Genomic DNA, 12,006 nt, shown 5'->3' on the forward strand with positions numbered 1-12,006 from the left:
CAAAAAGTAGAGCGCTGTATCCATTTTCCAAACTTACATATGTACTGCTATAGAACCAGTGCCTGGTTTTGAAGATATTTTTCTCTATGTATAAGGTGTAGCTGAGACAGTCATAGGAAACTTGACTCGATGGCTTGATCTTAAAATAAATTCTTCTCACTAATTGTCTCGATGGCCTTTGGTGCTCTTGGTGATATATCTACTACCACTTCGTGAGTAGACAATGGTTAAGAAAATGGAGGTTTGCTATACCAAAATCTCTATAAGCCTTTGGACGTCGACATGCTTGCTCCTAGCTGATCAAACAAAGCTTTCTACAATTCAAGTTACTCCCTCCCCATAAAAACCTTCTTCTTGCTTTGTCAATTATATTCTTTCCACCACTGCTGATGGTAGCAGCATTGAACTCATCCAATACATGGGGATAGCACTCAAGATAGTGTTAATTAAAATTAATCAACCAGCAAGTGTCAAGACCTTACCTTTCCAAGCTAAAAGTTTTTTCTCGATCTTTTCTTCAATGAAACGCCAATCTGTTGCTCTGGGTTTGTTATAGTGTAGAGGATATCCAAAATATTTGTTCAGAAAATTAGCTTATCTGTTCAGAAAATTAGCTTCTGTACATCCTATGAGATCTGCAAAACTCTTCAAAGTCTCTTTGGTAAGTCCAATTCCTATGAGGATGCTCTTGTCAAAATTTATTTTTAGACCCGAGAGTATCTTGAATTGTGTTACTTTTGGACGGTCATAGTTTTATTAGTAGTACTCTCTGCTTTTTGATAAGATTACTATGTATTTAGAAATCATTTTTGGAAAGTGCAGTATGTGTCGATTTTTCATGTTCTAATTAATCTGAAAGTTGAGAATTTTTTATGGCTTGCCTTGAAAATAGACCTCATACAAAAGAGGTTCTTGCTAAAAAACTTGGTTGGTCAGCTCATATTGCCCTTTGTGTAGCACTGGAGTTGGTGGTAGTTTCTCATCTTTCCATGATGACTGTTGGAGAAAATTTTGTATAGACCGATTGTATGAAAAGACCTAAAGTCTAAGATGACTGTACCCAGTAGATCCATCTTTCGGAGTCTATTGTCGACTCATGGTCAGCCACGACTTCCGTCGAGCTAGTTCTCCACAACCACCTGATGGACATCCCATACCTTGAGCAAACAAGTCATGGCCAACCATCGCTCGGCATTCCCTATGCGTAAAGTCGAAGTCTCCTTGTTGGCCAATCCTGTTGGTCGACCAGCTTCGTACCTACAGACAGATTCTGGTACTGGACGTCCCCATCTAGTAGCGCCTTAAGGCAACCGACCCCTAGCCGTCACCGATCAATTCTTATCTCGACAACACTCGGTTGAAAATTTTATTTAAAACACAACACTCGTAGGACAACAACTGTCTCTGGACTGATAAAACAACTACAACTGCCGCATCTCGAAAATCTTGAGCGACAATCTTATACCCCACGATTCATATCCTGATCATGCGGGATCGCGCCAACCACTTGCCAATTGAAGATCCAACTCTCCACTATAAAAGAGACTCAAAAAAGATCTCTGAAAAGATACGTCATTATTCTGTCTCTCACGCTCCTCTTTTTATTAAACGAGAGAAGCTATCTTCGGTTAGAATTTTTGTGCAAGTTGCACCCGCGAGAGACCCATCTTGCCATCGACTCCAACATCCCCACGTCAGATAAATTCTAGCATTGACAATGACCATATAATCTTCATTCTTCCTGGACTTTTTGCAGATGCAAGAAAGTTTTGATGCTGCTTTGAAAAACCTGGGATCATCTATTGGCTTTATGTTGGGATCAACTTCAGTGTAAATATTATCGGCCCATTGTGGTACGTGTCATGTGAATCATGAAAGAATGTAATACGTGTAGGAACGCTATGAGATGACGAGGAGTTTATTTCCACCAGGGCAAGTAATTCCGTTTTGGTGCATCATATAGGAAAGGCCGTTCACGTGTGCATTGGAAAGTTAGGATGGATCCGACGGTCAGACACTACTAATTTATGGAAATATTATTCCACTGCATAATAAGTCACATCAATTAACCACTGTTTTTTTTAAGGTGAAGTTTAACCACCATTATGCCATACGCGTATAACCTTGCTTTTTCCATAGGTCATGCTATTAGAAAAATGGTTAAGTATAACCATATAAAAAATATTTAATAAAGTTATAACATATCAAAGATTAGCAGACTTGCTCATGTTGATGTCTCTAGATGTATACTTTTTAGATCTTAATAAAATTATGTAATATCAAAAAATATAACACGCTTACAATTAGATCAAAATAGATACGATTTATCCATTGGTTCAACAAGACATCGCAGAGTTACAGGGCTCGCAACCAAGCCTACCATTAAAGTGTGGCCACCCGGTGATCCGGATTCCACTTGTAACCGACGTGTTTCCATTATCACATATTCCAGTATCCTTTTTGTTGTAACCCCGTTTTCGGTGCGCTCCAAAAGTCAGTGTTCCGGAAATCAATCTCCAAGTACTAACTTTCCAGACTAGAACTTGGATTCTAGTGTAAAGGAAGTACCAACCCCCTCTCTTTTTCTTTCTCATCCAGCTACCGTCTCTTGTACCAGTTGTCTCTTCTCTTCTTCCCTGGTGTCCATCACACGAAAAATCATGCCAGGAGGAATAGCACTCGCCATTTCCCTTCTCCTAATCCTTATTGCAGGTCAGTATGTAAGAATTGATCTATGTTGTCTCTCTCTCTCTTTGGAACTTAGAAATGCCATTCAATAAGTTCTACCAATTCTTGCCTTCGGTTCTTGGCTTTCGCTCTTAGCCAAAACTCGTAGTCATGTTGTATTGGAACCAAAGAAGGGAAAAAATATGTCATCTCTTATTCCCAGAAGTTAAATGGGGCAGGATGCACTCCTCTTCAATGATTTGAGTCATGAGATTAAATTTTAATGATATTGTATTCCCATGCGGGAACTTCTATTGTCTCAAATAGGATTTGGGATATTGCTTCGTATCTGTATTAGTGCTTACCCACTGGTTATGCGGATCTTATATCAGTCAATATAAACTGATATCTCTCAGCTCATTATATGTCAATATAATGGTGCATGAAATAAATTTTGATCAGTTCATTGTATGTTGCTAGTTTTCTAATTAATAAAGTTAAGACCAATTTGACAAATGATGGTCATTTTCATTAGAGAAATCTCGACTAGTTTGAAAATTCTTCAGCCTTCCATCTCAGCGGACGGGAAGAGCTTAATGCTAGACTGCTTGGCCTTCAACTAACTGGACACATCTTATGTTAAGATAACTAGCTAAGACCTTACCAAGAAGATTAGATGAAGTACCAACAAAAGAGTGAATCCATTACATCTTTGTTCCCTTTAAGTGGGGCCAGCATTAATTATCCTTTGACAATTGTGACACATTAATAACAACAAGTTTATCTAATCACACTCTATCAATTAGTTTAATTTTCCCCACAGTTCCATCGATCGAAGTATTCAATCGTTCCCTTGAACGAGTAACCACTGTCATTTAATTTGTTGCAATGCTGCCAATTCATTAAAACATGTATGTTATCACTATCACGGTATATATAATATAGACTATTGTCATTTTAGTTGTTACTATCATCTAATTAATTCCAAAATTTTGGTGTGTTATCGTATGATCAGGCTCAAACTCGAGAGAATTCATGGTGGATAACAGATGCAATTATTCGGTGTGGCTCGGCACCATTCCCTCCATGGACCTAATCATCTTCGAGGTCCCCCCGAAGAATGTCCTCCTCACCAACGCCGACGACGGGTGGCGAGGCCGCATCTGGCTCCGGACCCACTGCACCACCAACAGCTCCGGCGGCTTCTCGTGCCTCACCGGGGACTGCCACTCGGGGGTCGAGTCGTGCGACGGCAAGTTGGCGGAGGCCCCCGTTACACTCCTGGACTTCACCAACTTCAGCAACAACGACACCCTCTACGTCTACGCCGTCAACTTGCTGCATGGCTTCAACGTGCCCGTCGTGGTGCAACCCCAGGGGGGGCCGAGCCCATGCCAGGCCACGGGGTGCCCGGAGGACATCAAGAAGGTGTGCCCTGTGGAGCTCCAGGTGACGGACACGAATGGGTTCACGATCGCATGCGAAAGCGAGTGTGATAAGTATCATGATCCCAAGGTTTGCTGCATCGATGAGTATGGGAGTCAAGACAAGTGCCATCCTTCGGGGCAGGCAGACATGTTCAAGAGGGCATGTCCTCTGGCCCATACTTGGACCTACGATGGTGGTATCTTCTCATGTGCTGGAGCTGATTTTAACATTACATTGTGCCCCTAAACTAGCTAGGTTTTAAGTGGAAGGCCGTGGAGGGCTTAGATCATGCATGTCCACTATAGCTTTATTTTTGGCTAATTAATTAGTGCGAGATTAAATGGCATAACATATTAAGATAAACTATAGTAGTATTTAGTGTTGGTCACATGAATGGATGGATGGTTCACAACTGGATGTTGTGCGGTGAAGAAACTCTATGTTTGAGGGAAATGAGTACATGTCACTTCTTAGTCGAAATGCCTAAGGAGACAAAAAGCAATGAAATCGTTTAGTTGGTTTGTTGTTATTAATCCTGCTGTTATTATTAGTGAGCCCTTTTTTGTTCTAAGACTTTTTTCCAAGGAAAAGGTGTGCCCTTTACTACCTTTGTTAGCAAAGATGTGCCCTTTTTCGTTTCTTTGATGAGATGGTACTGTTACTCACAGTGAGATTACTGGAGTTTGACTGAACATAAATATGGATCTCAATGAGCCCTTGTAATAGATATTGGCAACAGTTGGTTCACTGTAGGAGTGGAGTCCGCATCAAGATAGGATCTATCGACCTTAATAGAGAGGAGTAGTCCTATGAGATTTGAAAGGTTAAGTCTAAGAGTCTATGACCACAGCAGTGTGATTGATGAAAAAAAAAATTTACAGAAGTCATAACAGGACTTGAGCTAATCGAATCTATCATATAACTGATGTTGAGGTTGACGATTTATCCATAACCTGCCATCTAGTCGGAACTCACGATAGAAAGACTGAATCACACGTTAACTACACCTAAAGGTTCATTTCAGTTCTACTGGATTGTCACTACATACTACTAGATGTCACTGGTGAATTGTGAGAGCTCACTAGGGTTATTCTAGATCGACAATCTTTGCTGAGTTAAAGTGAAATTATTTCGACCTATTGAAAAGAGTTTCAATGATACAATGATAGAGATCATTGTATGTCTCACTACTGGATAGAATTGAACCTATAAGGTCACACAACAAAGAGATTAGACCTGCAATAAATAATTAAGCTTATACAGTGTCAATTGAGTTTAGAGAAATCTATTGAATTCATAGTAACCTTGCTAGCACATGGTTGGACTCAATTCTCCTTTCTGTCAGGACTTCTTATTTGATAAGATAATTCTAACTTAATTACCTACTAATAACCTAAATGAATAAGATTTATTGGACTCCAATTGTTGGGTGTTTAAGGTTATGGATCATATAAATTAAGGGTACAATCTCTAATTAATTTTCTTGATAGTTATTCTTGGGCGCCACCTTGATTTGATCAAGTTGGATATGTCTATTGATTAGAAGGCCTTTAGTTCTCCTATGGAGCATCTCTTGGGTGTGTTTTGGGTGTCTAATTATAGGTGCAAGGGCTCCAATTATTGACGCCTAAAGGGTCTTCTAAAGTAAGTTGGATAACTTAAGTTAATAGAAAACCCAATGCAAGTAGGACTTGTATTATGTAATTGAATAAGATTCAATCCTTGTGCCTATTTAAAGGGACCTCTTCTAAGGTCCCTAGAGCATCCAAACTAGCAGTCTCTCATGCCTAGAAGAAGTCCCCATGCCCTCTCTTCCTCTCCCTTTCTCTTCTGCCTCTCTTGGACGTCCAAACGTCCTCCACCTTGGGATGTCCCTTCTCCTCCACGCTAAGGGGTGTTGGGGCGTCCTCTTGCTGTTGCTCCCTAGTGTTTTGTAGTAGCACAAAGCAAGGAGAAAGGCTAAAGAAGAGGAGAAGAAGAAGATCAAAGAAAAAGATCAAATGTTGATCGCGATCCAAGCTTCGTTCAAATTGAGCAGGCTGAATTTTTGGAGAAGAAAATTCAGATTAAAAATGACTATTCCAGACTGATCCCGAGTGGATACTCGTAGAGGCCGGATACTTGTACGGCTAAGAGAGAACCTCTTTTCTTTCAAATCTAAATTTGAAAAAAAAGATTGCGAAATATGTATGTGATTTGATCACAATCTGAATTTCAACATATATCAATTTCAGCATATGAGATAGATCCATATGGTTTTATGTTTTCATGCATGCATAATTCAGATTAAAAAGTTTTAATCTTGTTCTCCACTGCGGTGTTTAGAAAATAAAATTTTGAAACATATATGCATGCACAAAACCTCGAATTCCAACACCTAGAAGAAAGACCCAATCAAATGAGAAAACGTCGAAAAATCAAATTAATTTCTATAAGTACCATTTTTTTTGTTGTTTTTCTTTTGTCAGAAAAATCAAAAAATTAAAGACATGACAGCAGCAGCAGTGGGAGCTTGCCGATTAGAACTACTGCATGGTTCAGATTGTCTGGAAACAACGTGCCCAAGTTTGAACCCAGGACATCTTTTTCATATAGAGACGTGCAATCGTTGAGACATATATAGCGTAGCTTGCAGCTTTTTAGCTACCAATTCACATAATCTCATCTGGTTGAATGGAATTTATTCTCTCTAGTTCTCAAAGGGGAGTTCAATAGAATTGTGTTAGGAAAAACGTCTTCCCAAGTATGCCTTTGAAGAATTCTTATCTACCAATAAAAATGTTGATTAGGCTATTATTGCTCGCTACCATCTGAAGTTGGAGCAGATATATAGAAAGTTCTCCTTGTTTCTTCTGCACTATTTCCTTTACAAGTAAAATGATCTTACACATATGATCACTCTAGATCACCAGGTATATAGATATGTTTCACTTAGTTATTCTGCCCATCCATTACGTAATGTAATCACTACTGTCAAGCTTCTTTTCCCCTGGACCTATACCAAGCTAGGCCTAAAAGAAGAATCCTGGCGAATAGTTTCTTTAATTCCTCTCCTCAGTGATGATTTTCCAGAAGCTCCTCGTCCATTCAAATTTTTTAATGGTACTTTAGACTGACGTTTGATGGAAGCTCCACAACTCATCTCATAACCTTATATGTGTGGATTGCTGTAATCTGTCAAAGAAAGTAAGCAAAGCTCTTGTAATATAATTGGTTGCAACGCCTCCAAAGAGGTATGAAGTTTCATAACCCATTAGGTACATCTTTACTAACGGCTAGTTAATACCGTTCATATGCACTTGTATAGTAACCATCCTCCACAAAGTCGATTGGCAATTATATTTGTACAATAAATATGTAAATACGTACGTATGTATATTGTTTGAACTTGCTTAATGCCTATGTGATTTTAAAAGAGTCTTGGAGGTTAAAATCATTTGATCCATGATGAAATCATTTATGCTATGTTATGGCCCGTTTTAAGTGCACCTGCTTGTTGGTTGATAATACAGTTTGGCAATTTAAGTTTACTAGAAAGGCTTATTCTTGTAAAGTGATGTATTGATGTCCCCAAAGTATTCAAGTATAAGACTAAAAACTGTTATTTGGAAAGATATTTAGTTAATGAAGAGTACGTGGCACATATTATATAAGATGATCTCAGTAGAATTAAGAAAGCTAGAGCGAACGTTTATAGATTAGGAAGAACTCATTAGAATTCAGTGCAGTGTAGGAATCTATTAGCAAAACCAGCAAAAATCACTATAGGCTTGCAGATTCAATTCAGGTTAAAGGTTATGACTCGTAAAAGAAAACAGATATGCTATAAGAAGAACTCGGCTAAAAGTAGCAAAGGGACTTGAAGATATATTTGACCATATATGGCCTTGGATAATATTCACAGATTATGATTTATTTGAGAATAATGGCACGGTATTTAATTTAGATTATTTAACAGTGGACATTAATGCTACTCCAATGGCTTTATAGAAAGTCAGCATTAAAAAGAACTCATCTAATTTGAAGGATAGCAAGCAGTAGAAGTAGAGAAGGAACAATGAAGGGGAATTGGACATGTAGAACATTTCATCTTCTCCAATTTCCGTACTCTACAAATAGTCGACGGAGAATTCCAGTGATCAAAACCTCTAGGTATGCTGTACTAAATAACAAGCAAATTAACATACATCTTTGCTCTAAATTATTTATGACTTCAACTTTCTTATATATGCATACATAATGTGTGATCTAAACTCACGCACTAAATTTATTAAATGCTAAAAACAATCAATTGCTCCTAAAACATGCGCTGCCTGGCTTAACATAAAACAAAGGTAACTACATAGCTTGATCAAGTCTAGACCAGTACCTTACCTTCACCTATGTGGACCTCACTTTCCCAAGAAACTTGTAACTGGAGTATGACCAGAGAACAAAGCTACATGGCCCATGAGCTTATCCTTCCTTGAGAAGTTGGTCCCGCATGAGCACCGCCACCTGCGATCCCCACAGTGCTTCTCATGCGTTCGGAGGTCTGACAGCACCGAGAACTTCTTGTGGTTGCACCGGTTGCATACATACATCTTCGGGCAGTGACTGCGCTTGTAGTGGTTCTTCATACATGCCATCGACTTGAGTGGCTGGAAACTGGCATGGTTCTTGTTCCACCTGCACCCTTCTTGAGGACACGAATACCTCTGTGCTGATCCACCGTCCTTCTGTGCCATGGAGCCGCCACTATTCTTCATGGGATTGCTCAAAGCTGCGGCCGTCTTGTACTCGTCCCCATGCGCTCTCATGTGCATCCTTAAGTTCGCTTCTCGCTTGAACCCCTTACCACACACTTGGCAGTAGTGACTGTATTTGGCCAATAGAGCAGCAGCGTCCATTTCAATGATGCCATCGCATCCATTTAGCGAAAAAGTTTGTGATGATTCCTTGCATTTTTCGACCTCACGAGGCATTCCCATGTTTTGATGATCTCTAGTATTAGCACCATTACCACCACTACCGACATTATTTATGCCATGATCATTAGCATTGGTGCTCTGGTTGGCATTGTGATATTGGACTTCAAAACTAAAGATGGAACTACTCCTACCACCTTCCAAGTTGTTGTGGAAGACGTGGTTCATGGCTTCGGTGGATCCCTGCTGGTACAAAACTTTCGTTTGATGATGCTGAGGCAGATCATGACTCATGACAGCAGCATCGAGGCTTATTTGTTGGAGAATATACGCTGTCGACGAGGCTGCAGTGATGATCTGCTGAACAATATTTCCGGCACTCGAGATTTCCATAGCTATAGATTCCTGTTGGATTGGATTCGGAGAGAGAGCTGCAGCCGCAATTGTTTCCAATTGCTGGACCTTGTCTCGGAGGACAGAGAGATTGTATAGGAGACTGTGGGAGGGAGAGAGCATGTCGTCCATTCCTTCATAAATTTGGAAGCCTTGCGAGTTGCTTGGAAAGCATGGATTGGACCCTGATGTCATGGTTGAGGCCTGTGCTATATCTCCTTACTTCCAGACTCGAACACCAAGCTAGTAGAGGAGGAATGGAAGAGAAGCAATTTATTGCTTGTCTTCTATGGAAGAAAGGGTGGAGGAGTTGTTGGGAGAGGAGATTAAGAAGAAAGGATCGAGTCAACTTCGAACTTAGAAACATCCCTGCTTGAGCCTCCCTCGGATCTTACCAATCCCGCATATGACAACCTCCATGTTGAAGACCGGGCTTTCTTTATGCATTAGAATAGTGCTGTGACGGATGCCAGCAGTGACAGTGGGGTTTGTTTAATGATATAATTCTTCTTTGGAAGACTACGTGTGATGAAGTAAATGCTTTGTTGGGTGAGGAGTTCTGCATGAATTGATCACTTCAACTGGGCATTCTCCCCATCTATTCAGCACCATGGCTGTGGTCAGGAAAAAAATCAGGTGGCATCTGGTGAAGAGCAGGCGCGCGCACCAAGAGAGACAAGTGCCCGCTGAGAAGGTTCCGTTTTTGCACCTCGGGAGGAAGTTCGTTATGGTGGCTACAGGCATTGTTAACTTTGAATAAATTAATTAATAAACAAAATCAATGCTGATCTTTCTACTCTCCTTGCAGTTTTTTATTGTTTATTTTTATTGTAAAATGGTTTAATCAGCAAAATCCCTGGTAAAAATCGACTTTATATTTAAGTATTGATATTCTCTCTTAATTGATGATTGAAATGTAAGTACTGAAATGAAAAAAATGAATCACGTTCATTCTCATATCGGAACATTTAACTAGAATATCATAAAATGTAGCAGCATTAAGAATTCAACCAGTGGAAATTTCTTATCGTGTACAGCCACATAATCATCTACCGAGCACCTGATTGAAGCCTGCAGAAACCTCAAACAACCGCAATCTTGAGTTCTTGACAACCGGAACAAAGGCAACCACCATTTAAAAAAATTATTCTGTCAAGTTGACACTGATGCTAAAAGTCAGTTGTTTTAAAAAATAAAAATATTATCACTTCAATATATGTGTGAACCATCACCATCAAAGCAATATAATTAGCATGCACATTTCCATTCTTTTATTAATTCTTCTTTTAAACGAAAGAAAATATGTGGACAGAAGGAAAAGTCATCCCATCCCTGGTACACTGGTACGTTTTATGAGGCATGAACTTGAATCCTCATGAATCAGTCAAAGTGACAGTACTCAGTTACATAGAAGCAAATACCGGCGTGGTGATTAATTGTTATAGTTTTAACAAAGTTGCCTGTGAGGAAACTAAAACAGTATAAGATGGTGACAGCAGGAAACCCACAGCACGCGCACCTGTGAATTCTTAGATGCAAAATATGTATATCAAGGAATGTTAAACATCAACGGATCTCCAACCGAAGTCTAGGGTGTGCAACAAACCGGCTGAATCATGAACCCAGTCTAAATCGATGTTAACATCAATTTGATTTAAATCAATTTTTCTAAAATCTCTTTTGGTGTTGATTTGAGAAATTCAATTTCAGTTCGAATTTTCAAAATATCAATTCAAACTGAACCGAACTAACCCCCGTATATTAGTCTTCTCTCATATAACATTGGCTCAGGCTTTACCTAGAAAAAAAAGGAAAAAACATCCTTACTCTCTTGCCCATATGTCTCTTTCTCTCGCCTAAGGATTGTGGAACCATCTCAAACCACCAGGTTTGGGGCTTGTCGATCTATGTTAACTGATGGTGGATTAAGATGGTTCCAACAATTAAAGTGAGAAACTCATGAAGGAGAAAAAGATAAAGAAAGAAAGAGAGGAAAAAAAAAAAAGAAAAAAAGAGAGAGAGAGAGAGGGTCTTTAGAGGCCGCCGGAGGCCTGTCATGCCTGATGGAGGGGTTGGAGGAGGGGCTCCAAGCTCCTCTAGATCGAAACAAGGGCAGCCCCTGTATCGTTTTTTATTTTGCCTATTTCGTTGAAGTTCTAAAATAGTGAAGATTTTTCTTTAATTAGCTAGCTCTAAAGAACAAATTTCGCACTGGTGAGGTTCCTGCAAGAAAAAGCTACACATTGAACTCTGGATGTCCTCATGTGGAGCAAATTTCTGAACTACATCACATCTATTTATCAAGTGCTCCTTCAATCAGTGGAAGAATTTGGTTCACTCTGAAAATATACCTAAAGTTTCATGGATAGCCACCTAACTTGCAAGCTCCATCGCCACTTGGAGAAGAGAAAAAGCCAATGATCCAAAAGACATGGACCAGCTCATCAGTGCTCTTTGTTGGTAAATTTGGCGTGTGGGAAAATTAAGAATCTTCCAAGGAAAAAAAAAAAAAAAAAAAATCTTTCGTTAAAGCTGTCCTCCTCAAGATTCTTCAAACATTTAAGTTCTAGGACAACCTTCTTCCACCAAAGATGCCAGCGTTCATAAAAAA

At 39.5% G+C, this 12,006-nt stretch overlaps 2 protein-coding genes across 2 annotated transcripts; one reads left to right on the forward strand and one right to left on the reverse strand.

Annotated features, from left to right (window-relative positions):
* Positions 1-2,588: 2,588 nt before the first annotated feature.
* On the forward strand, positions 2,589-4,494 carry LOC105037137 (thaumatin-like protein 1b). The gene is made up of 2 exons (XM_073255137.1): positions 2,589-2,712; positions 3,683-4,494. Exons 1-2 carry the CDS (start codon positions 2,661-2,663, stop codon positions 4,339-4,341), a joined length of 711 nt encoding a protein of 236 aa, XP_073111238.1. The 5' UTR covers positions 2,589-2,660; the 3' UTR covers positions 4,342-4,494.
* Positions 4,495-8,356: 3,862 nt separating this feature from the next.
* On the reverse strand, positions 8,357-9,722 carry LOC105043095 (protein SENSITIVE TO PROTON RHIZOTOXICITY 2-like). The gene has a single exon (XM_010920517.2). It carries the CDS (start codon positions 9,588-9,590, stop codon positions 8,487-8,489), a length of 1,104 nt encoding a protein of 367 aa, XP_010918819.2. The 5' UTR covers positions 9,591-9,722; the 3' UTR covers positions 8,357-8,486.
* Between the last annotated feature and the right edge of the window lie 2,284 nt (positions 9,723-12,006).

Source organism: Elaeis guineensis, chromosome 4 (assembly GCF_000442705.2).
Source record: "Elaeis guineensis isolate ETL-2024a chromosome 4, EG11, whole genome shotgun sequence".
NCBI lineage: Eukaryota > Viridiplantae > Streptophyta > Magnoliopsida > Arecales > Arecaceae > Elaeis > Elaeis guineensis.

Bases quoted from the DNA above. Each gene is read 5' to 3' on its own strand.
- LOC105037137 (XM_073255137.1), top strand. From the start codon at position 2,661: ATGCCAGGAGGAATAGCACTCGCCATTTCCCTTCTCCTAATCCTTATT. The intron at 2,713-3,682 runs GTCAGTATGTAA...TCGTATGATCAG, and splicing joins TCTCCTAATCCTTATTGCAG to GCTCAAACTCGAGAGAATTC.
- LOC105043095 (XM_010920517.2), bottom strand. From the start codon at position 9,590: ATGACATCAGGGTCCAATCCATGCTTTCCAAGCAACTCGCAAGGCTTC.